Source organism: Larus michahellis, chromosome 1 (assembly GCF_964199755.1).
Source record: "Larus michahellis chromosome 1, bLarMic1.1, whole genome shotgun sequence".
Lineage (NCBI taxonomy): Eukaryota > Metazoa > Chordata > Aves > Charadriiformes > Laridae > Larus > Larus michahellis.
In genome coordinates, this window is record NC_133896.1 from 188,949,617 (window position 1) to 188,974,885 (window position 25,269).

Sequence of the window (25,269 nt, forward strand, 5' to 3'; positions counted from 1 at the left end):
GGCCGTGGCGGGGCCGCCTGTACTTTTGTTCCCTCATGGTGGATGGGAGGCGAAGAGGAGGAGGAGGAGGAGGAGGAGGAGCAGCGCTGACCGCCATCGCCGGGCGACCGTCCCGCCGCTGGAGGCCGGGGCTCCGGGGGCAGGGGCGGGCCCGACCCGACCCAACCCGACCCTCCGGGCCGGCGGGGGCAGGTCTCTGCTCGGGGAGGGGAGACGAGGAGGGGGCGGTGGTGTTGTGTGGGGCGGCGGGGAGGAGGGGTGGGGAGCAGAGGCACGCCGCCTGGGGCTGATTGGCCGCCCAGTTTATAAAGAGGTGCCCGGCCGGGGTGGCGTGGTTGTTTGCCGAGGTTGGGGAGCTCCGCCGAGCCCCTTTGTGGAGCCGTCCGAGCGGTGCGGAGCTGCCCGCGGCGCCATGCGGCGCGCCAGCCGAGACTACACCAAGTACTTGCGGGGCTCGGAGGAGCTGGGCAGCGGCGCCGCCCACGACAGCACCCCGCCGCCGCCGCCACCACCGCCGCTGCCGGCCCACCCGCACCCGCCGCCCGCCTCCCGCTCCCTCCTCGCCGCCCTCGTCCTCCTGGGGCTGGGGCAGGTAGTCTGCAGCGTCGCCCTCTTCCTCTACTTCCGAGCTCAGGTAAGCGGCGGCTCCGGAGGCGGCGGGGTGAGAGTGAAGTGTGGGGGGGTCGGTCCGGTCCCTTTCCCGCCTTTGGCGTCGGGCGCCGCGCCGTGAGGGAGCGGCTGGGGCAGGGCGGGAGCGGCCGCTTCGCACCTTTTGGACCGTCCTCGCGTCGGTGGGATTGAGGGGATGAATAGCAACAAAAAAATAGGGCAGAGAGCAGCTTTTTCTGGCTCTGAAGTTGGCCCAGGTTTGAGAAGGGGTCGGGCTGGTGGGTTGCAGGGGCACTGCCCGGCCCGCGCTACCCCCTGGTTGCTGGAGCTGCTTGGCCTGAGGTGGTCTGGGTGGTGCTGTGGCCTAATGGTGACTATGGGGGGTTTCTCAGCGAGGTCAGACTCATGAAGCAGCTTGATGATCCTTCACGTGAAGTTTTGAGAGGCTTTGTTTTTTAATGATTGGCTTTCAAGTCACTCACCAGAGAGCGGTTTGACGTGGCTGAGGTCTTCAGCTGTCGTAAGTGTTTCACCAGGGAGAGAAATGCCTTGAAGTGGGGGGGGGAAGCACCACCACACAACACCCCTTGGGATCCTTTGTCCTTCAGGCTGCACAGGGGCCCTGTGGAGCAGTGTCCATGCCTTAGTGGGCACCGGCCGGTGGTGCCGCTTGTAGCTCAGGAGATGGTTTCTGAGAGAGAACCTTCATCCCTTGTCCGCCAGGCCACAAGCTGGCCACGGGGATGCTTCAGAAGAGGCAGGGGTGCGCGCAGAAAGGAGCACAGGGGAGGTATCTGTCGCTGTTGGGGGAAGATGAGGTGATGCGCGGTTAGGCTTTCAGAGAGAAGAAGAGCCCGCTTCTTGGAAACGTCTCGTCTGGCTGGATTCAGTCGTTGTTGCCTCTCTTACCCCAGCGGGGCTGAGCCCTCTCAGAGGAAGTGGGGGGCTGCCGGCTGGTTGCTTCTCGGGGCTAAGGTGTTATCTTTCTGATTGGCTTTTTGGTTGTATGCTAATTAGCTCTGTTAATACAGGTCTCACGGCCTTCATGGAAGTGGTACTTCTGTTGTGCGTGCTTTTCGTTTGAAGTCAGTGGGGAGTGGAAACCTGTTTCTTTCGGTTTACTTTCTAGGTAGATGCCCTTGATCTTGATGTAGCAGACTGGATTTCTTAGCACAGTGCACTCCGAAACCAGATGTTGCACAAATGTATACCCACTTAAATAGATGAATGACTATCAAATATGCAGTAGTGCTGCTGATCATTTATTATGCAGACCAATTTGTGTTTTCTTAACAATGATTGCTTTGTGTTTGCCATTTTTACAAAAATAAAATGGAACAGCAATATAGTACTTAGTTAATCATATCCTGTATGCTTCAGAAAAGTGACATTTAATTTCTGGGACTCATTATAAAGTAGCCTAAAGCTACTTGTTTGCTTGACAGTGAAATAAATTAATGCCTACTTCAGCTTGTGGCATAGAAATGTTTTTCACTCCAGATCTGCATGTACTTGAAAACACATCTTTGTCAAAACATATCTCCTAGAAATGCATAGCTATACATTGATCAGTAGGCAAGAGAACCATTGCAATCAAAACAACTAATAAAAGTATACTTTTTGAAAACCCTGTTTTTCCATTCTCTTTACACCCCCCTTATTAAGGACTCTTTCTGGTACGTTCATGTCAGTGCCTCACACAAGCCTAACAAAGGGTAAAAAGAGCTTTCTTACCATAATGACTGTTTTTCTTCTGCTTCCTTGATTTAAAAAATTACATAGTCCGGGTGTAATTCTGCATTTAGGAGCTTAATTCTCTTGCCAGTTTCTTATTCTGTAGATCTGGAGTAATGCTGTTGGATGGTGTCCTTTATAAACTTGAACTTCCGAAACATCTAACAGAGATGATGTAGCTAGATGTAGACTTGACTGAAGTCATTGCATGAAAAATTTCTAATGGAGAAAATGTCTTATTTGAGATCACTGAAAAATAGAATAATAAGTATACTTTTGAAGTAAGTACATAATTCAAAATAATAAGATATGGTTATCCATATTTGTTCACCAATTTCTTATTGTGAAATAAGATAGATGGAAAATATAGTAGGTCCCGCAGAAGTTAAGTCTTAAGTCTTACGATTTGTTTTATTTATATGGGATATGATCTGACCTCTTTCTCTTGAAATGATTGCTGTGAAATTTAGTTGTATTAAGCTATCTCAATTTGCACTTTTCAGTACAAATTTCAGCTATCTGAATTTGTACTTTAATAATGGAGATTAAATATTGTGGTGTATTTTGTTAAAATAATGAGAAGTTCACAGTAGAAGCTGTGCAGAAAAAGATTGAAATTGTTTGGTTGGTGAATTAACTAAATGTGAATTAGCAAGATTTGACTGTATAGGTTGATATCAAGAAATTATATGTTTTACAAGCTCTTTAAAAGTCTACCTAAGAGGCTGAGTAAACTCTGACTCAGTTTTACCATACACATTTTATCTGTATTTGCATAAAATTGTTTGGGCTGGATCATGACACAATAAGAGCTGAGACAATAGTTGAGGTTTTGGTTTTTCCTTAGTTTTGTTTATTTTGTGGCTTGAGCATTTAGAATTTCACAAGACACATAACTAAGACTGACACTAGATTTTCACGGGTAAACACATGTTTGTGGCCAAGAAATAATGCAGTGCCATGCAAATGAGACAATGAGCTGGTATATCTAAAAAGAAAGGAAAAGCTAAGAATTTAATTTTACCAATATTCTGGTAATAGTGTTCTGAAATGTAAAAACATTAAGATCTTCTAGCTTTTCTTTTTGGACCATCATGTGCAATGTACTGAATCCAAGAAATTAAACACTTACAAAATGTATTGGTGTAAGTGTTTATTTTGCTTACACTTCGTGAGGAATATTTGCTCATGATCAGTGAAAATGCCATGAAAATTTAGATACTTGAAGCAGCTGGAGATCATCACATGATAAAGACTCTTGCACAGCACAAAGTGAGCAAATGAAGTATTTAACTTTCACTGATAAATGCTAAGGTATAGTCTCCAAAAGCTTTGCTTTTAAACTTATATTTCTGGCCCATTTTCTTAATGTACTTAGATCATAAAAGAGTAAGAATTTAGGTTAACGTTGACTGAACTGCAGGGCAGTGGAACAAGCTTGAAAGTGCTTAATCCCCGATGTGAGGGCTGGATGTCTAACTCCCATAGTTTAACCCAGAATCTGAGCTTAACTGTTTTTCCCATTAAAAGAAAAAAAATAATCTATAGAAATGTGAAGTATCCTACCACACTGAAGAATTCACCCTTGGTTAATTCAGGACATGGACAACAGATTTTCTTTATTGTCATTTCATGCATCTGTGGAACTCTGGCTTTAATGAAGGTATGTTTTTAAACAATCACCTTTCAGACTTCATCTAAAGTTTTGCGAGCATGTTAGAGCAGTGGCTAACAGAAAACAGCCTGCTGGGGTCATTAGCACTTTTTGGAAGCCTGGAAGAAGCCCTTCTTGGTGGTTAAGAAAGATCGTGGGATGCAAAGTGATATTTGATAATCTGGAAGTTGGTTTACGTTTGAAAAATAAGTACACGTGTAAATGGTAAACACTTATTGTAAGGAGTAAATACAGAACATGATACTGTAACATTTCATAAATGAGGCAACATTTAATAGGCAAAGCTGGCTGGAATGTATTATATTTTTAAAATCAAAATGAATCTTTTTAACATCAAAAAATCGGTTCTTAATTCTGTGAGTTCATCTGGTCTCACCCACAATGTTGGAGTTCATTTTGGCTGCCCTAATATAGGTGAAAGGAGTCCAGCGATGCAGCTAAATGATGGATGATGCTGAAAATTAAGGGGTACTGAAAGATTTGATCTGATTCCAAGGTCAGACATGATGCATGTATATACAACAGTAACATAAGAAACATAAGCTAGACACTCCTCTATTTAAATAGGTTAATTTCTCTAGGGTATTTAGCTTACTTAATGTGTTATAAAGCTTTCTCCGATGTTTTTGGTTGCATCTTGATGTTTCTTTCAGGTATTAAATATTTAGGACTTGATGCTGAATGTCTGTTTTTTCAAAGACTCACCTTCAGTGCCTTGCAAGTTTGATTCCTGTAGACCATCCTAGTATTTCATCTGTCTCTTTAGAAGTTCTTCTCAAAACATGCAAACTTGAAAGTTTTTCTGTGCGTCACTTCTTGCCTACAGTTTTGGTCTCAGTGCTTGGTAATACCTGTTTACAGCCACGGCAGTTCAGTACATGCTCTTTGTAAAGATAAAAGATACAGGATTTCTGAGAATGCCTTTTCAGACAAGTGAGCTAATTTCCATGGTTAAATGTGGTGAAGACTAGGTGTTCTTTGAAAAAGGTAAGGGCAATCAGGCAGGTTAGCTAGTCCCAAGATCAGAGCTGCACCTTATCAAACACTAAATCTCGAGAGACTTGCAGATTGTCAGAACCCGCTGCATAGCTTTAAGTTGCTGGAGCTATCAGTTACTGTGTTTCCATTGAGCCTTCAATCTTTTAGCTGTGGGTGCAGAGATGTTGGTTTTCTGTCTTAAGCCTTCAGCAGATAAACTATAATCCGAGTAAGTGCTTCTGTACAACCTGCTGTTACTGTTCTAGCGCAGTGTTGTGTGACACGGTTGACTGATTGCTGATGGGTGATAGCTCTAAGTCTACACTACCTGTGACTTGTCATGCTGGATGCTCAGGCCTTTACAAATTTTGTGACCTTTGTGCTGTGAAATCCGGTTTTCTTGTCTACTTTTCAGAGGATGTGTTTAAATAAATCCAAAACTGGGGTAATAGTCTCTCACTAGTAGTATTACTGATAAAAATGAGCATCTACTGGCAGTTATTTGCTATGGCTGTCTGTCTTCTAACGTGTGGTGTGTGTGGAGGGGGGAAGAGACATCCAGAACCTGTTGAAGATTCTAATTCCCTCAGGTCTCTAATGATCCCAACAGAAGAGGCTACATCTGGGATAATGAATCCTGTTTTGGGTCCCTCAGTACCAGAGGTATAGCAACAAACTGGAGGGAGTCCAGCAGTAGTCCAGTGTGACCATACTGTAGGGACCATACTGAATCAGAAATGAAGAACTGTATTCTTTGAACCTAAAGAAGAATGGGCTAAGGTGAGGGAAGCTAATCACCTAAAGATGGAGTCAGGTTTTTCAGAAGCACCCAGCAAAAACAAGAGGCGCAATCATAAATGGCAGCAAGAACTGTAGCCGAACATCAAGATCGATGTTTTTACAAAATCATAGAATTGTTAGGGTTGGAAGGGACCTTAAAGATCATCTAGTTCCAACCCCCCTGCCATGGGCAGGGACATCTCCCACTAGATCAGGCTGCTCAAAGCCCCATCCAGCCTGGCCTTGAACACTTCCAGAGATGGGGCTTCCACAGGGCTCTGGGCAACCTGTTCCAGTGTCTCACCACCCTCATGGTAAAGAATTTCTTCCTAACATCCAGTCTGAATCGTCCCATCTCTAGTTTTAATCCATTCCCTCTAGTCCTACCATTACCCGACATCCTAAAAAGTCCCTCACCAGCTTTCTTGTAGGCCCCCTTAAGATACTGGTATCTTAAGGTTAAATTAGAATGCAAGTGGTTAACAATTTGCCCAGAGAGGTTGAAAGACTCCATCAATGGAAATGCCAGAAAGCTTGTCTAGACGAGGCCCTGACCAACCTGACCTAAGTTACAAGTTGGCCCTGCCTCAAGCAGGGGGCTGGACTAGAGACCTCCAGAGGTACCTTCCAACCCAGGTTATTCTGTATTAACTACCTTTTTGCAGCTGTTGGTAAACAATTTGTGCTTAATTTTTTTTTCTTTCAGTTTACAGTTGAATTTCTGCATTCTGAATAGTAGTGGAACATATTGGGAGAGACGCTTTTAGGGTGCAGTTTTACAGTTGTTAAACCTTGTGGTGCCTTTGTGCTCTTTCATTCCTGTGCCTCTACAGGTTCTGATGCTTGTCTGATACCTGAAGTGAGTTGGTTTCAGGGTGCTAATCTTTCAGGAAATTAGACCAGCAAAAATTCCTCACAGGTTATTGATTTGGAAGAGGAGATTGAGAACCAGGAATAAAATTTTGTGGTGAAGGAGGTAAGAGCACAGAGGTGCTGGTTTAGATCAGCTTAAGCAGTTAATGGGGCTGCACAGCACTAGCTGACTTCAGAAGTCATTAGTGTAGTTTTTAGTGCTTAATTCATGGAGCTGTAATGGCTATACACAGATTCTCTTTTGGATTCAGCTGTGTCAGGCCACCCCAGGAAGATGTTACTGCCTCCAAGCCATTCTGTAACTCATCTCTACCCCTTTGCTCAAAGCTGTGGCATCCTCTGATCTTCGGGTGAACCTTTTCTGACCTGTTTTGTTCCAGATCTGCAGGGGTAGCTGAGACAGCTAAACCAGGTTATAAGGGCTGATGTTGATCTGAATGAATCAGGGAAACAGCTCTCCTCTGGAGACTTCAGCAGAAGGATGGTGATGGATGAGGCAGCATTTTGTGTTGCCATCTGTGCAACAAATGTTTCTCTGCAGTGTGTGCCTGTTGGATGGCTGCCTGGCTGGTGTAGACTTAAATTCACCTCTGTGGTCCTAACCCTAGGCTTTTAAGTTAACTTTGTTCTTTTTTTGGGGTTAGGAAGTTGAATTTAAGTTCATGTGAACAAATGATATAACATGTTTCATTCACTCTGCATGTTTTGTATTCTGCAAAACTTCTTTTGATGATCTATTTTGTTCAGTGCTATGTTAAAGGAAATTTAACACAGGTCAGGCACTGTCCATAATGTCTCAGCATTCCCTCATCAAGATTACAAATAATATATTACCTTTTGTAATTCTCAGATAAAATTGTTCCTTCCTTGAAGTAAATGTTCTTTATTAGACCAGTTGATACAGATAGAGGACTTAGACAAGGTTTTGAGTGCACAAACCTTTCTTCAAGCCTGAAATAAAAGCAGAATAAATACCAGTTGAGAGCTATTGCTGAGAGTCTTAGGCCATGTCTGAAAGATAGTGGTTAGTATCTCTTGAGTGTAAAGTATATGGAGTGTGGGGAGAGAGAGTGAAATGGTTAAATAATGTTTATGCAATCAAACTCTGCCATGTGACAGTCCTAATCTTTGGAGTATCTTTCCAATTTATCGAACTGATTGAATTCAAGAGTATTCTAAATTTACAGTTTAAAAGGATATTTGATTCAATCACAAAGACTGATTGCTAAAAATATCTTGCAGATATTCTAGATTTACCAATCTTTGTCCCATTGAGGCTGAGGAATTTTTTAGTACAGTTTTATGTTTATATTTTTCTGAATTTGGTCATTCTGTTCTACGTGGTGACTTTAATGCAGCAATATCTCTTGCCTACAAGATAGCTTTGGTGATAACTACCTTCTGTTCTTCTGTTTCTCCTCTTGAAAATGATGTGCTAGGTGTTGTACGTACTTTCCCCACGTTTTTCTACTTGGCATTTTTGTGTCATCCTGCAAACTATGTTTTTTATGATAGGATTGCTGTGTATGTTGCCTGCTAAAATAATTGTGATTTTTGTGCTGAGTGGTCAAAAAAATGAAATTCATGATTATTGATTTTACTGTAAAAGTGGGATTTATCTTTAACTTTTGAAAGTCAGATATCCAGTCTAAGCTAATAAACTGGGCAGCTCCAAAAGATAATTCATTCTGCTATCTGTCGCGCTTGTTGGATGAAATAAAGCTCCATGTGGGGAACTCTTTCTCTCTGAATTGTTTACAATGAAAGTTTAGGTAATAAACTTAGCTAGGTCCCAGACTTTTAGATGGCTGAAAATTCTCCCTGATTTAAATGCTCTTAATGTCTCTTGGACAGAAACTTAAAACTGTTGTCATGCTTATATTTTTGTTTCAGATGGACCCTACTAGAATTTCAAAAGAACACGCACACTGTGTCAGAACACTTTTTGGACATCAAGAAAATACAGATTTGCATGATACATCCTTTGAAAATCAAGAAGTGAAGTTAATTCCAGAATCATGTAGAAGCATGAAACAGGGTCTCCAAAGAGCTGTGCAGAAGGTAAGTAGCAGATAGACTGTGTGTTCCTTTATTTTATGCTACTGTTGAACTTAGAACAATTTTTCCAAAATCTGTATTCAGAGGTAAGTTCTAGAAAATATTTTCTGGTGTTCAAGTAATATGTGAAGTTGCATCCAAGATCATACTGTGTTTGCTCATGAACCTGATAGTGGTTAAATAATTCTGTATTGAAACACTTTTTTTTTTTTAAGCAAGGAGGACTTAAAGTTGCACTGATAAAACTACGATTGCAGTTAGTTGATTGGCCATTCTGGCATTTGGATGGGTCTGAAAGTTAGTTGTTTCATCCTAATATTTGTATAGGTTTGCCAACACTTTGGATGTTCATAAGAAAGGACGGTTCCACATTATTTCCAAAGCAATCTTCCTGACTCTGTTTCTGACAGAGATTCTTCCAAGTCAATATCATCAACAAGCAAAATATTGCCTGAAAAAAGTAGGAGATAACATTTGCTCTTGTTTCTTACTCTTCTGCAACCCATAATTGAGGGATGGTATCTTCTTTTTCTTTTTTAGCTCACTTTGCCAGTTCTCTGTTCTTGCAGACCATTCCCACACCAGCAGAAGAGCTATTTTGCCATAGCACAATAACCAGGCAGTCTTTGCCCAGCAGCTGAGAATGACAGCTTGTTTCCAAATACAAATTACTTAAGTAGTCAGCTAAAGAAGTCAGCCCTAATGAAGAAGCCTAGGCGAGCTGAATAATTGTCACAATCGCCTCTTACTGCACTTACTGCCTTTGATCTCTTTGTTCATGATAGTGTTTAGTGCTAATTATGGTCTGTTTAAAAGCTGAATGTGCTATGGTATTTGGTTTTCCTGGCTTACCAGATCCATTACTACTACTTCTTATCTCCATAACATTGTCAATTTTTCATACAGGATACTACATTAGATTTGAGCTGAACTCATGTACACTTTACAGAGTGAATTGTACTTGAGTTAATTATATGGTACTTTAATTCTGCTAATGCTTGCTTTTAATGGAGTACCCTAAGTGACATATCTTTTTGTGAACAAAACCAAAGAAAGCTAGGAGTTTGTCTTATCCCTTTTGCTAGCCATCTCCTTGAAAAGCTTAAGGACAAAAAAAGTCGGGTCTGTAGGATTAGTTCTATCTTCCAGCATTTTATAGACTGTCTTACACTATGCCTACTTCTCTATTCTTTTTGCTGGTACTAGACTGCTGGTTCATGCAGCTCCCATGACAGAGGAAGGAGCTTGTTACAGTAAGTGAATGGGAAACCCTGTATTCTGGTCATTTGCTGATGGTTACTCAACAGAGGCATTTGCTTTAGTTGAGGCTGCATATCCTGCCATTCTGGATGGAGGTTAAATGCTGCAATGTCCGTGGCCAAGATAAGTAGTGAGTAGGGATAACTTTTTTTTGCTGATGAACCATTAGTCTGAGAACAATAAAATTTAAGTTGCCAAAGCAATCAGACTCTGAATTTCCTTTGAATGCAACAGAATGAATTAAGCAGCTGGGTCAGTGTTGTACATGCTTTGTCATCATATGTTGATGACACTGAGAAAAAACAGGAAAATGCTTGCCTAGGCCTACATTTGCATCTTTTTGGTATATCAGAGAAGTGAAGGAAACAGTGTTAAAGCAAAATTATACTTTATCATGTTCTGTAAGGTCTGCCTTTCATTTGCTCTGCTACAATGAAGGGTAGGGTTGCAGCTGAATCTTACTCCAGTTGTGCTTGTCCTTCATGTGTGGCAATACAGCTAAGGTGACTTGAAATAGGTTTCCTATTGTCTGTGCTTTCTTCACTTTCCTGAAGGAGAATCTAACCTGTGTGTGTTTTAAGAACCAGTATCCTTATTTGAACTGGCAGCATGTTAAGTAACTGAAACGGAACACTTAAAAATACCATTTAAGTTTTGTGATTTTTTTTTTCAATATTTTTGTCTTTTGCAATTCAAGCTGTTCAGGAAATGAAAATAGACAACTTGCTTTTGCTCAGGTTTATGGTCTGGTTACAGCTTTTAGCTTACTGCGCTGGTTCTCGTTTGTTTTCTTTGCACACCTGTAGACCTAGTGCTTAAATCTAAAGCAGGGATTGATGTCGAAAATGAAAGTGCTCGTGTCAAAACCAGTGTAGTAGGGCTGCAAGGTCAGGTCTAGAAACATTTGTCTCCTGAAAAAATAATAATTAAAGCTTTCTTTTAACCAAAATCTAATGGTGAATTCCTTAACATGTTCCAGGATAAAAATACTGCTTAGGGAGCAGCTTACTCATATTGCATATTAACTTTAAAGGAGTCAAATGATATACTTCCCTAGCCTGTCTGTTTGCTTAATTTATTTTTTTTTGCATGTAACCCTAAAAACCTTTTGGCAGTCCAGATGCACTAACCACAGTTCTTAGGAAGTCTGTTATGAGCCTGAAGTAGAAAGGATGGCAAACATACCTTGGGTCAATTCATAAGTAACTTTCTTGGCAAAACTCCCAGCTTCTAGCAGCTTGGGGAGTTCAGGCGTAAACCAGTCTCCCACATGGCAACAGAGTACTTTGCTACACCTCCAGGGCAGCACTTATAAGGAGATCCATATACTTAGCAGACATTTAAAGTGCACATAATTACGGACAAAGTCAAGGTTTCATGAGTGATTGCTGTAAGTTGTTAAAATTTCAGTTTCCATCCTACAACCTTACATGCCTTTTTTGTTTTTCTGCAGGCAATAGACTGCTCATTTGGATAGAGGTTGTAGTGCTGATCTCTAAACTATCTTCTGATGAATATTGGTTCATGTACGTTCTATTTCACTTCCTTCCTGATTAGCATTCTTCAAATTGCTGAATTTCCGGCAAGATAATCAGATACTTCTTCCTGGTATTAGCTGGACTTAAAGCACTCAGGTAGCAGAAGAAACAACTGCATAAAGGAGCTTAAAGATCAAAGCTGAAGCAATACATGAATGTCTGGAGGGGTTTTCTTCTGATTGGTCTCAATAGGCCGCTTAGAGATGCTCAAAGTAGATACTGAGATATTATAAAAGCCAAAAGAGAAAAAAAACATTCACAAATGTCATGTGTTCAAATGTAGCCTTGTCTCTGCATCCTCAACATTGGACATAACTTGAAGAGCAAGAATTGTTTTTGTTTTGCAGATGCTGAGATGCTAACGGTTAAAACCTGCAGCCTGCTGTGGATGAGGAAAGAGCAGTTCCCAAATTTCAGGCACTTAAAGCATGATTTTAGCTTTATAAATGTTAAAGTTTTGCAGCTTCCTAATGGCCTCTAAATTTTTTTTTCAATGAAGGAAGACACATTTTTCACTTTTGTGACTAGCTGCTTGTCTGTTGTTTAAACAGTAACTGTATGAAGGAGGTTGGAATGTGGGAAGCTGGCCAGCAGAATTGACTTGGTGGGCAGTGAGAAAATGATGCAAAGGTGTAGAGGTGCAGCTTATCATGAGACTGACAGAGTGGTGTGATTTTTATGTGCAGTTTTGTAAAAATTACTCAACAGCTTGGTAGCACACATGGTTCTGTGGGTGGAAGTTGTTAAGAGAAGTCACTGGTAATATTTTGTCAGCAGTTCTCATGCCACTATAGCAGTGTCTTAGTGACAAGTTCTGTTGATCTGTTTCTGCTGTCTTAATGGTAGTGTACGTTGTGATTAGGTATGAGATGCCTAAAGACATTCAGGTGATAAAGAATGCAGTTGATACTTTAAAGATTTGTAAAATCCTAGCTCTTAATTCCTTGCAGTAAGGATACGAGGGGATTTTTATAATCCCACTAGAAGGCCGTCTTTAGACATCTGGATATCTTCAGACATCCACTGAAAAATGTGGTCCTTGAATCCTTCAGGGTCAGAAGTACATGCTAAAATCCTTTTCTAAGGTAGGTTGTGTATCAGCACCTTGGAACCATAGAAACATGAAGTAAAAAAAAAATCAAGAGAAGTGTTGAACTACATATCCTTCAGGAGGAAACCCACAGCTCCGTTTCTGTTTTCTATGGACTAGTTCATGTGTTTCAGCTTCCTTTTGGAAGTCTGGGCAACAGAACAGAAAGGAATGTCAAAATTTTGTGGGGCTGGTCAGAATCAAGTAAAGAACTTGACAGTAGTCCAGTGTTTGGAGAACTTGGCTGATAGATGATTTCTGTTTTTTGGCTGCAGGCTAGCCACTTTAATCCAGTGACAAGCACACAGAAGAGCCAATGAACATGAGCCAGTCTCCAGCTCTTTTCAGCGTGTCAGTGTTGGGCTCACGCTTATAATCTCCCTTTTGTTGTAATGGCATTCGCCTTCCTAATTGCATAGTAACATAGCTTCAAGAGGAGTACAGGAGAGTGTTTCTGTCAGAGAGAAATGCTCCTAGGAAACAGGAAAGTAGGCTCAACACCTTCAGGACAAGGAGAGTTGTGGACCCAAGTCTTCCTGGGTAGCTGTTCTGCCTACCAAGTGGTGATCTTGCAGATGAACAGCACCACCAACAGTTAGAAAGAAAGCAGCTCAGACTGCCTTTCATGAGCCTTTCCGGATGAAAGATGAGCTGAGTCAGGCTGCTAGATCTCAGAAGGTGAGGTACCCAGCTGCTCAAGCTAGAGCATCTTTGGAAATGTGCAAAAGCAGAACCCTATACTCCTAAGAAAAAAAAATAATGTAGTTTAAGAGGAGAACAGCGACTGGCCAGTTCAGGGACTTCAAGGGCTGTGCAGTTACCAACCATGAGATTTTTTTAGTTCAGATAATAGGAGACTAAAATGTACATAGCTCTCTTTGGATCTGCCCAGCCCCAGCAGGCTCTCCATGCAAATGCATTATCACATCCCCCAGAAGGAAAGGATATTAAAGCAGGCTGCACATCTGAGAAGTTTCCATTAAGAAAACAAGAAAACAAAGGAGTCTCCTCTTTCGAGGGAAAGGGTTGGGAGAAAGTGTGGCACAGTAATCTCTGAGAATGTGATCCCCTTCCCAATCTCTTTTACTTTATGTCCTCTTCAGAGCCTTTTGTCACTTTTCTCAGTATCTAGAACTCGCAATTTTTTGTTGTCTCCCTACTTCTGATGAAGTTAAAGAGCTCAAGTGTGGCTAGAGGCTGATGCTGGCGTGCAGCTCCTAGAATTGAGCTTCATTTTCATGCTCCTAGAACTGACATTGAAGTATGAAGATCAGAGAGGGGAAGTGAATGCAAATGGGGCAGGTGGGCATGAGTTTTGCTGCTTTTGAAGTTGCTATTCTTCTGCTTTTCTTGTCTCTACAGCAGAAAGTATCTTAATGATTCTTATCTACAAAATCAGCATATCTCTGCTGAAGTATTACACTTTGATAGTCATACTACAACTTCCATACTGCTGTGGCTTTTCATTTTGGTTTAACCTTTAAACACCTACTGAAAGGGGAAAGTGAGAGTAATATATACACTGGCTAAGGCGTTAGTTTTCACTGTGGCTGCAAAATTACGTAAAAGCAGGACTTCAGGTGTTTTCAAAGCAGGATTTCAAATTCTAAAGCACCACAATGATTGAGAGCACAGTGGGAAAATTGCTGATCTGGCCAAATCTGAGGCGTGTTGCATATTGAATCAGATGAACAGCAATATGTGTGACACAGTGCTTAGAGATATATTTTAGTGATGGTTTTTGTCAGAGTTAGGATGATGGTTGGACTAGATGATCTGAAAAGGTCCCTTCCAACCTAGGCAATTCTATGAAAACAAAACAAAGGACCACCCTTAGGTTTCAAAGATGAGATATGATTTGCTATCTTCAACGAAATGTTTCCTTTTACTGAACATCTTCTTGATGGCTCCATGGTATAAGGTATTCTGAATAGCAAGTAGAATATTACCTGTGTTTTTTAGAAAGCAAAGATGAAGAGAGTCATGGGGGAAACAGGGGACGGAACTGAGGACTGAATCTAATATTACCAAGACTCAGTCTAGGCTTGCAACAAGAACAGACTACTTAATTTTTTTTTTTAAACTGCTGTTTCTGTCTTTTCTCAAGAGGAAAACAGGTGTGGATTATTAAAAGCAAGGCTTTTTGTGGTGCCTGATGTCTGTTACTTGTGCTGTTCTTGGTTTTGTGTAACATGGGTCTCATTCGTGTTAAAATTCATCTGCAGTTTTGAAGAATGCATACTTCCAGACTCTGGCACCCAGTCCCTCTGGCCCAGTACAGATGTAGAAGATGCTTAGTCCTTCAGTTCCTGCATACCTTGTTGGAAATGAACCTTGATTATAAAGCTTTGTAGTCTTGCAACCTTCCCTGTTAGTGGTCAAGTGTGAGGTTTTCATTTACTTCATCACAAATGAAATTCAGAGCTTAGCTTTCCTTAGCTGTTAGTGTGATTGCACACTAGTCCCTGTGTAGAACTGCCTCTTCTGTTACCTTTTGACCCCAAGTAATTAAATCAGTTCATAAACTCCGTTGTTTTATGTGATGCATTATTAGCAATGATTGTTCCATTGTACTTGGAGAAATATTCCAAGTGCATTAAGTAGGAAAGGTTATAAATGTCCTGTCACTACTACTTCAATAAATAGTGTAGTGATACACACCATCATAACTACCTGCAATACACAATACTACAAAACAAAGACAGCATCAAAGCAATGCCTCTTTCTCATTTTAGGAAGTCCAGCGTGTCATGGGAAGAACGCCACCAAGACCAGAAAAAGGTAGGTGCTGTTTTATGAGTAAGAAATACTTTAGTTCTACTAAACTTGATTTTCTGAGGTAATGCAATTCTTTTATCTCTAGCTGCAATGGAGGCATTAGGAATGGATCTGTACAAGAGAAGTAAACCTGAGAAGCAGCCTTTTGCCCATCTCATTATTGATGATAAGAATATTCCATCTGGTAAGTTCAGTTTTAAGTGAATACTTCCAATGTGATTAAACAGTGAAATACATGAAAATAGTTCAACAATACCAGCAACAGACTGGGTTTCGGAAATGGCTTTTGATAATGAAAACAAATTGGGTGTGTTAAAGGATTTCAGAGGCAGCAGGGTTAATGTTAACAGGAGGATAGCTGCCCTTTTCCCTCGGGTATCTTACATCAGTCTGTTATGTGCTTAATGGCCTCCATTTCAAATGCCCAGTTTTCATGATCAAGGTCTGAGGGCTTGGCCTGCCTCTTTCTGCTGTCTTCAGGTGGGGAATGAAGACATGCGTTGAATGCTCTCCTCTGAAGTTTATTTTCGTAGGCTAGTAGGGCCCGTCTGGTGTTCTTCACTCACCCTGGACATCAGCTGTAGGTATACACACAGATATATGCATACATATACACATACATAGAGGGATATACCAGCATAAAGATTGGCCAGAATCCAGATCTGGCAGGTTGGAAGATGTTTTCCTTCCATTGAGTCTAAGATTTTTATATTCTGTTGTCAGATGAAGAGATCTGTTGTTTTCTGTTGTAAAATTCAAGAATGTCTTATGTCCACCTCCTCAGCCCTTCAAAGCAACACTGCAACACTCCTTTTGTGTGCTGAAGTGTACTGGGTACTGAATGTACTCTGTACTGGGTGACGCAGCATTTGTCTTCAGGGTGGATCTGGAAGCTGAGAATCTCACGTGAATACACAATTCACATGCATGTCATGTGCCCATCAGTGTAAGAACTTGCCATAAAGGCAGCGCATTTTTCATTTTGAGGTGTTGAAAACCTAGAACTGCAGTCCCAATGTCGTTATTCTAACTAGCCTGCTAGTTCCCTGCCCTCTGTGGGTACATTGCACTGTCATAGCATAAGGTTGAATTTATAGCAAGTGTTTCCTTCTGCTAATGGCATGTTGAAAAGGTTTTGTCATATTCCATTCATTATTATGTTGTAGGTATAGACTTTTTCACATCAAGACTCCCAGGGCCTTCTTGAGGTTCAGGCATACTAAAACTTCACAAGGGTCTGTCTGCATCCATCTAGTGTAGTAGTAGGAAGATCAAAGATCTTAGCATTGTACTCTGAGCAACAGGGTTTCTGGTCGGTGTGTTGACTTGGATGCACTATGTTTCTGAACTATTGAGTCGGGGGGGACGAATGTTCCTGTGGCTTTTATCTGCCCCTGTGGTAAGAGGGTCCATTCTTTTATCTTGCCAGAGCTCTTATTCTCTACCCACAGGTATCTTTGGGTGGCTTTGGGAATAACCTCACTAGTACAATAGGAGGAAACAAGACATGAGCCTGTCTTAGAACAGTCTCCAGAGGAAAAGATTCATTGCTGCAATTTTAAGATATCTTAGTAGTGTTTCCTTTTTAGCCCTGGGGCACTGTCAGTTGAGATTTTTCTCTCTGTATTCTCAACGCAACAATCATCAGTGGTGTGGTAGAGAAGTAAACCAGAGTTTATTCTGAAGCTATTGGGCAGAGGATCTCAAGATAGGAGGGGGCATTGATCACCACTGTCTTCTTCCTCTGAAGATGTATACCTTCTGCAGTGCTGAACTCCTTGTTAATTAATCTATGTGCATTGCTTTTCTGTTTTATATAACCAAACCAAAAGGGAATGCTGTCTTGAGGCTTGAAATCTGAGATTTCAGCAGCCTGCATAGTAATACCTTGCTCTTGCTCTATTTAAAGACAAAGAACTTTCGTACACAAGGAGTTAGCTTCTTGCCTGGAGGGGTAGGATTCTTTCTCCCTTCAAGTGCATTGGCATTGCCAAGATCCAGAGCTTTGTAAGCAGAGAGCTTAAACAGCTTGTCAGATAGCAGTCAGAACTTCTACAAGCTTTCTTATTAGCTCAAATGCCTCCTGACAAGCTTCTATTTCAGTCAGATTTTAGCTTTTGACATAGGTCAATAGTAGAAGATGCAGTATCAGTAAACTTCTCTAAGCATTTTATTTTTGTAAAGATTCAATTAATTTGCTAATCATAGAGACAGATCACTTATATCTACAGAAGTGGAGTGTGTCAGCGTCACACTTCATGAAATCTACCTTTTCCTGTGGGGACTTTATTTGCTGTCTACCTGGATGTTGCTGTAAACTGTATTTTTATCAGGGCTAGCAGCTGATAATTTTTATTGTTGTGCATCACTGCATTAACCTTCTAGGAAGTGAAGTAGCACATCTGTGCGTAATGGCAAGGGAGGCATAGCTCTTGCTTGCTCTCTTCACTTTTTTTTTTTTTAATAGCACAGGCTGCCAGAACTCTTAGAAATACAGTGGCTGTGAAAACAAGCTGCTTTGTTTCTCCTTGGAGCAGACCATCCCCTTACCAGTGTGATGAGTTGGATGTACTCCCTCCTGATCTGGCACATATGGCTTCTGCCTCCTTTGGAAGAGCATTGCCAGGATGTTAATCACGAGCACAGTCTCTGCGGTCCTTGTGGGCACTGCAGCAGTGAGGGGCTGCATCGTTATGGATAGCTGGGACCCTGAACCTACTGGTTGTGAGGCACTTTAGTGGCATGCTCGCTGGTATGAGGCAGTACCCAATTGGCTGTGTGGCATAGAGGTTAATGACAGGCATAAAGGACAAAGAATTTGCTTGAGGGTCACCATCCTGTTTCCTCTGACTGCAAGTGGCAATTTCTGTTTTCTTACCCTGATTCCTTACCGTGTGTGTCTGAAATACTACTAAACTGTTTTATGCCATTCACGAGTCTGGACAGATCTGGTCTTAGTATTTTAAGGTTCTCTACTGTCATCACTCTGACCCAAAATAGATAATGTCAGGAAAAAAAACCTCAACAATCTTCATTATTGTCAAACAGGATTTTATTTTAAGTAGTTTGCCGCTGAACACCCTTCACAAAGGGTCACTGAGCAGTATGTTGTGAGGGAACATTTTCCTTTTACCTGGTTCACAATAATATCAAGCCCCAAGTGGAGTTTTGCAGCTGAGGGGAGTGCAAGGGAGGGGAAAAAATATCCGTTCCCAGATCTTGGTGTCCCCACCCATCATTTGGCTGCAGAAGCCATAGTGGTTTGGCTTGCTGTGTGTATTTTTTAGGTTTGCTGCCTTAGGTTAAAGCTGGATGCTTGCTGGTTGCTTTTTACCAGAGCTCACTATAAATGCTACCTAGGTTTTAAATGAAAACAGTGAATTTTCATTTATAAATTGATTACAGAAATTAGAGTTTAAAGGCGAAAATCACAAACAGAGATAAATTTCAATGTTAAGTATATCATTTGGGATGTGAATTGATACCTTTATCTGTCTAAGGAAACGCTGTAGTATTCTGAGCTATTTACAGCTGCAGGTTGGGCTTAGCTGCCCTTTGCCTCCAAAACAGTTTTTCAGAGCAAACAGTGCTTTGGTCCTTCCCTCAGGTTTTATTTATACCTGAAAGCTACTAGAATGCAAACAAATTATCAACACAGGGCTACTTTCTCCCCTGTTCCCCTCCCATCATCTTCTTTCTTACTCATTCATTTTATTGAAACTCATTTCTCTTTGTCTTAGTTCACGCTCACGAATACCCAAGACATTGTTTTGATTTGTCTTCAGTTACTAGAAAAACTGTGTATTATCTTCACTTTTTTTAGTTAATGATTTTTACCGTGTCTGGAAGGTTATCTTGCTCATTATCTCTCTGACTTCTTCCTTCTCTGTCAACGTGACTTACCTTGTGCTATTTTTTTATGGCTCCATAATAAATTTTATCACAGAAGATCCTATTTTGCAGCATTTCTGACTTTCCCATGGCCTGTGTTATGTTTCAGAGTTTTCTGATATATGGACAGCTGATTTGGCACTTGTCTGCTCCAGTTTTCTCCTCTGCCTGTGTTATGAGATACTGGTTGTTTTGGTGTCCCCAAATTTGGGTGTATTACCTCCAGAAGTGCTGGGAGCCTGCTCACTCCTTCCATTAGTTGCATGGCATAACTCCTACCAATGCATCTTTGTGCTGTGCTGCTGGCTTGTGGCGTGCCTCTTCTGAAGCTCTGGCAAAATGCCCATCTGCCTCCCTTAAATTATAATGCTATGATTGTATTAAGTTGGAAGGGACTTGCAGAAGTTATCTAGGCAAATCCCCTGCTCAAAACAGATACGATCATCTTCCATCGTCTCTTGGCCTGTCCCTCCGCCTGACCATGGATGGATGATGCATATTGCCCTCAACCCCGAAACAGCGTGGCCAAACTTCACTCAGAGCCCCTCTCAGCATCTCAATTACAAGCAACTGTGGCACCTATTTTCTCGCTTCCCCCTTCTGCATTCCCACTAAGGATTTCTTCAAAATTGCCAGTCTTAATCAAGTAGCAACTAAAAAATTTACTTGCCAGGTAAATAAAATCTGCCTAGCATCTACCCAGTGTGCCACCAGTCAGTCACAGCATGCCAGTATGCCTTTCTGTTCTGTCATATGTATACATTCCTGTCCCATATCTCTGATGTGCTGCTTCTCCGATCCAAGCAGTGATTTCTTGCCTATCCTCCTCATCTTGAAGGTAGTCCATGCTCCTTGGGGCAGTATTTCTGGCAGACGGCACTGTGCACAAGAAGTTCTACAACTTCCTCAGCTATCCCCAGTGCTTCAGAGATGTACTGTGGTACCCCTATCTCAGCATCTCTTGCAGGTGAATAATTACAAGATAAGAGACGTAAGATCTTAGTGTCATTTCCAATTAATTGATGGTTTTCAGAAGGTTTTTTTTCTGAGGCACTGCACAGAGGATGGCTTCTCGGTATGTTTTTGTTTGTATAATTTCTACCTGGCTCTTCTGGAGCCATAGGGGAGCAACTATTTATGATCTGCCTCTGACAGCCTGTGCTTTGCTCAAGTCTTTGTGGAAGAACGCCAGAAGCTTTTTGTTCTGGAATACTATTAAAGTATTCCTGTCGCATGCGGAAGATGCTTGCACTTGCCAGTTAGGGAAGACTCATAGCTCTCAAATTCCCCTGTCCCTGCTTCCCCTCACGTCTTTCTGCACAAACAAATCCAGGAGGCATCTTTTTAACTGATCAAATATACCTGGGGCTTTTCCCCAACACACTTGTGAGTACTGGTGGTTCTGGGGCATGCCTCAATACGTGCTTGGAGGAGGGGGCACTGTGCCCTGCCGCATGCCATGGCCTGTTCCTCTGTTTTTGCAGACAGAGGCTATGAGATGAGGTGGGTGCTATAATGGGATGGTCAGAAAGCTGGAGAGGTGGAAGGAACCATGGGATGTATGCTGCAGGGCATGCTCCTCAACAGAAAATATTGTGATAAACCTCTACATAATACATGTGCTGTAGTAGCAATGCTATTGGGGCTGGTGTTGCAGGCTGCTTCTTAACACTGTGCCACCAAAACCAAACTGGTGTGTCAAATGTGCCCAGGTTTGGAAGGAAGACTCAAGTGCTTTCTCTCATTGCCTACCTGACCTCCTGCCAGGCCACCTCTTAGTGCAGCCTCCATAGTAGAATCATAAATATCTTGAGTTGGAAGGGACCCAAAAGGATCATTGAGTCCAACTGCCTGCTCCTCGCAGGACTGCCTAAAACTAAACCATATGACTAAGAACATTGTCCATATGTTCCTTGAACTCTGAGAAGTGTCATGACCGCTTCCCCGGGGAGCCTGTTCCAGTGACCGACCACCCTCTTAATGAAGAACGTTTTCCTAATGTCCAAAGAACATTTTCCTAATATCCAGGATCTGTGTGAAATGACATCTGAGATTTGACCAGCTTGAAACCTCCAAGAGGTGATACAAAGTGGCTACTACAGAACTACAGAGTTCCTGGGGGACATTTGTACCTGCATATGTGGTCAGATTTCAATGACAGTGCTGAGATGAAAAACTAATCAAAACATCTCCAGTCTCTCAGCTCTTTTTCGTTCTCTTCACAGAGCATTCAGTCATTTTAACAGATAAGGGACAGCTTCCTGTTTACCAGGCCACCATCATGCAGGCAGAGCTGAAAAGGCGTACCTGTTAGAAGGAATTCAGTAATGCTTAGTTACACATGTGAATTCTATTAATCTGTCATTTTGGTAGGGAGACCTGGTAACTGTTGTACATGTATTTTGATTCCAACATGCCTGAAGCTCTATGGAGAGACAGAATATTATCTTAATTTTCTTTCCGAATTTGTGGATCTCCATTTTAAGACAATTGGAAGGGGACTGTTCTCCTCCGAACGTGGAATATTAGCTCATTGTTTCCAGTTTGAAACTTAAGATACATAAATAAGAAAAGGAAAGAGCAATGTGTCCAGAGTCACATCTGTCTTCCTAAAGCTTTTTAAAGACTTTCCTCTAGATATTAGACAAAGAATCTGAGTTTACCTTCCAAACAAGTATAATTGCCCAGCTATTAGTATTTGTACAATTAATAAACAATTAGGATTGTGGTGTGGGCCACTATCCTAGATATCTAGGATGTGACTAAAACAGATTGTGGAGCCTTATTCTGACATATGCAGGCACTGGGTTAAGTCTAAAAATTGTTTTTGTGTACAAAGGTTTCTTGAAGTGCTGTCTAAAGTCTAGACAACTTATTTTGTAGTACTAAAGGTAACACAATTGTACTGATTTTCACCCCCCCCAATTTTTTTTGTGTTCTTAAATGAAACTACGTTTACCTTTGTACCACTACAGTCACAAGAACATTAAATATGGGAAGGCTTCATAAGCTTTCTCTTTAGGGTATCATCAGTTTAACTTGTTTTCAGATTTTTAGTTATTTTTTGCAAACACAGGTTAAAGACAGGTAACAAGATTTGCTGTTTTTTCATTAGTAATTTTTTGTTTCAAATTCTTCTCAAGTATTTGTCTCTTGAGTAAAGTTTTAGTTGGAAGGCAATTTCTATACAGAGCTTGTTGCATGATTGCTTAGCGTAATCAAATTATTGGCCAAGCGGGTGTTTTGTACCATGGTCCAGCAGATGTTCTGGTGGGAGGGCAGTTATAAATATGGCAGTACAGGATTAAAAAGGAAATTTCTTACAAATTTTTATCATAATTGTCTAATATTCCCTTTAGCATATCTATGTAGCACATTTGTTAAATGTTTATAAATAATTATTTTTTTTTTCTCCCCTCTTCAGGAACACGCAAAGTGAACCTCACATCCTGGCATCATGACAAGGGCCAGGCAAACTTGTCAAATATGACATTCAATGATGGAAAACTAATTGTTAATCAAGATGGATTTTACTACCTTTATGCCAACATATGTTTTAGACATCACGAAACTTCAGGAAACCTGACTAAAAGAGGGCTTCAGCTGATGGTATATATGATTAAGACAAACCTTAAAATAAGGCGCTCTGATGTGTTGATGAAGGGAGGAAGCACCAAATACTGGTCAGGGAATTCAGAATTTCATTTTTATTCTGTCAATGTAGGAGGGTTTTTTAAATTAAAATCTGGTGAAATGATAAGTATCCAGGTATCAAACCCATTGCTACTGGATTCATCACAAGAAGCAACTTATTTTGGGGCGTTTAAAGTGAGGGATTTAGACTGAATCTTTTTTTAGTGTGCTGAAAATTGTTTGGGTTTTTAGTGGCTTAGAAACAACTTGAAGACAGAACTGAAAACCTTTTGCAACCCAATTGCATCTGTATAAGCCATATATCTCTAAAGACACACTTTTGCCCAGTGCTGACTCCAGCGGGAGTCCCACAAATGCCCAGAAGGGCAAAATTGCATAGTTCTCCTGATTTAGTCCTATAGCAGTTTTACTTAGTATGTCTCCGCTGCCTTCAGTAGAGTCATTATGACTTTAACATTGGTGTAGTTCAAATCAGAGAAATTAATATTATTGAACTTCTGTTTCCAGACTCTGCCCTGACTTTTAACCTGTGCTACTCCTACTAGTTTTGGCGCAAACATAGGGCAAGACACAACTTGGCTCCCAACTTGCACGTAGGGCTCAGTTTTGCTTGGGGTTGAGCATTCTGACCCTGAGACAGCAAAGATTGTGAAAGTGTGACTAATCCCATTGCATTTGATGTGGCTTTTCACATGCTTAATTAAGCCTCTTCTAGCTTTGCTGGATTAGGGTTGGAGAGCTCAGGCCGTGGCAGAAATGAGTTGCAGAAACACCAAAACGGTTCAATTTAAGTTTTTACCTGATTAAAAGGGCTATTCCAGGAAGAAGGGAGATCATCTGGCCTTGCAGTTCTAAAAGGTTAATTACAGGTCTTTTCTATTATTGTTGCACAGTTAATTGCAAATATAGACTGCCAAAATACGGTGTGCCTTTAAAGTATTACGTCGTGCCAGAACCTGCAAAGACATTTTTTAGACAAAAAGTATGTATTTTTATATTCTGTAATATCTAAAGTTATATTTCAGGTGTAATGTTTTGTGTTTAAAAAAAATGTAAATTATATTGTCCTATAGTATTTGATACAAAATATTTAAAATCTCTTGCTGTTTGTATATTTAATGTTTTAAACTGTTTTTAATGTACAGACATGTTAAACTGGTGCACTTTTTAATCCCAATGGGAAAAATTGCAGCTAAAAGAGGTTGTTTGCAATTAGCAAATGTAATATATATATCTTTGTTCTTTTTAACTTAATAGATTTCTGTTAAACTTGTCAGTATTATTGGGAGGGGGGAAAATCACACCAACGTAATGAATAATTAATTACACCAGAATGCTGGTCACTGGGTGCCTTTCAAACCTGGAGGGTCGTTGACATTACAAAGTTGGCATTACCTAAAAATAAGTAAATCAGAAATTAATATGTAATAAGCCACAGAAATGCATTAGGGGTATTTATAGTTACCGAACAGGCGTATTTTCCTACAACAAAATCCTGCAAGTTGTAAATTCTGCAATTGAGTAATGACTTTTTTAGCTTAGTTTTCTGAAAAAGTGAAGCTTATGTCATTGCATTGCCTGTCCTCTCCCCTTCGAGCTTTGAAAACTGCATGTTTCTGCCAGATTTGGCACATGAACGTCAGCGTTGAGATATTCTTACAGGTTTTATGAGAACAGAGAGCTGAGAACAACTCAGTCATTATACATTATTTGTCAGTGGCTGGCCACTGTTCATAATTAGCCAACAAATTAATACGGGGAGACTCTGAGCTAGCTGCAACACGTGTTGTCGCTTGTAGAGTTGCTTGGCCAACAGAGGTAGGTGGATGGAATCTGAGAGTGGGTATGGGGGACATCGAAGGGATGGGTGATGTCTAGAGCATATCTGGGCAGGGAACAGCAACTTGTTGGGGAATGAGGGAGGTTTGAGGAGTGTTCGTCCGGGTGCTCTAAGGATGATGTGGGGAAAACTCGCTCTTGAATGTGGTAGGAATCACAGAAGGCGAAAAAATCAAATCTGTAAGAATTGAGGCTTTATACAAATCCTCAGGCTTTTTTTTTATATAAGGAACTGAGTTGAATTCAAGCAATTATTTTATACTGTATAATAAACATTTCTTTTTAATGTTAATATTGTTTTCTTACAAAATATATTTCTAAGAAAAAAAATCAACTTTGTGATTTCTTTATTTTCCTGTGTTGCTGTATTTCTTGTGCAGCTTTCATCATTTTGGTCAGATTTCAGAACACGCGGGCTGGGTATAGTATAACTCACTCAAGAGAACTGAGGCATAAATTGACTATTTTGATACATTTACAGTGAATTTTAAGGAGTTTTTGATCCAAACATG

The 25,269-nt window shown here is 41.0% G+C and overlaps 1 protein-coding gene across 1 annotated transcript; it reads left to right on the forward strand.

Moving 5' to 3' along the window:
• Nucleotides 1-412: 412 nt before the first annotated feature.
• On the forward strand, nucleotides 413-24,805 carry TNFSF11 (TNF superfamily member 11). Its single transcript, XM_074572934.1, has 5 exons — nucleotides 413-634; nucleotides 8,543-8,710; nucleotides 15,331-15,376; nucleotides 15,459-15,557; nucleotides 22,689-24,805. Exons 1-5 carry the CDS (start codon nucleotides 413-415, stop codon nucleotides 23,108-23,110), a joined length of 957 nt encoding a protein of 318 aa, XP_074429035.1. The 3' UTR covers nucleotides 23,111-24,805.
• Nucleotides 24,806-25,269: the final 464 nt, after the last annotated feature.

Bases quoted from the DNA above. Each gene is read 5' to 3' on its own strand.
- TNFSF11 (XM_074572934.1), top strand. From the start codon at position 413: ATGCGGCGCGCCAGCCGAGACTACACCAAGTACTTGCGGGGCTCGGAG. The intron at 8,711-15,330 runs GTAAGTAGCAGA...TTCTCATTTTAG, and splicing joins TCCAAAGAGCTGTGCAGAAG to GAAGTCCAGCGTGTCATGGG. The intron at 15,377-15,458 runs GTAGGTGCTGTT...TTTTATCTCTAG, and splicing joins GCCACCAAGACCAGAAAAAG to CTGCAATGGAGGCATTAGGA.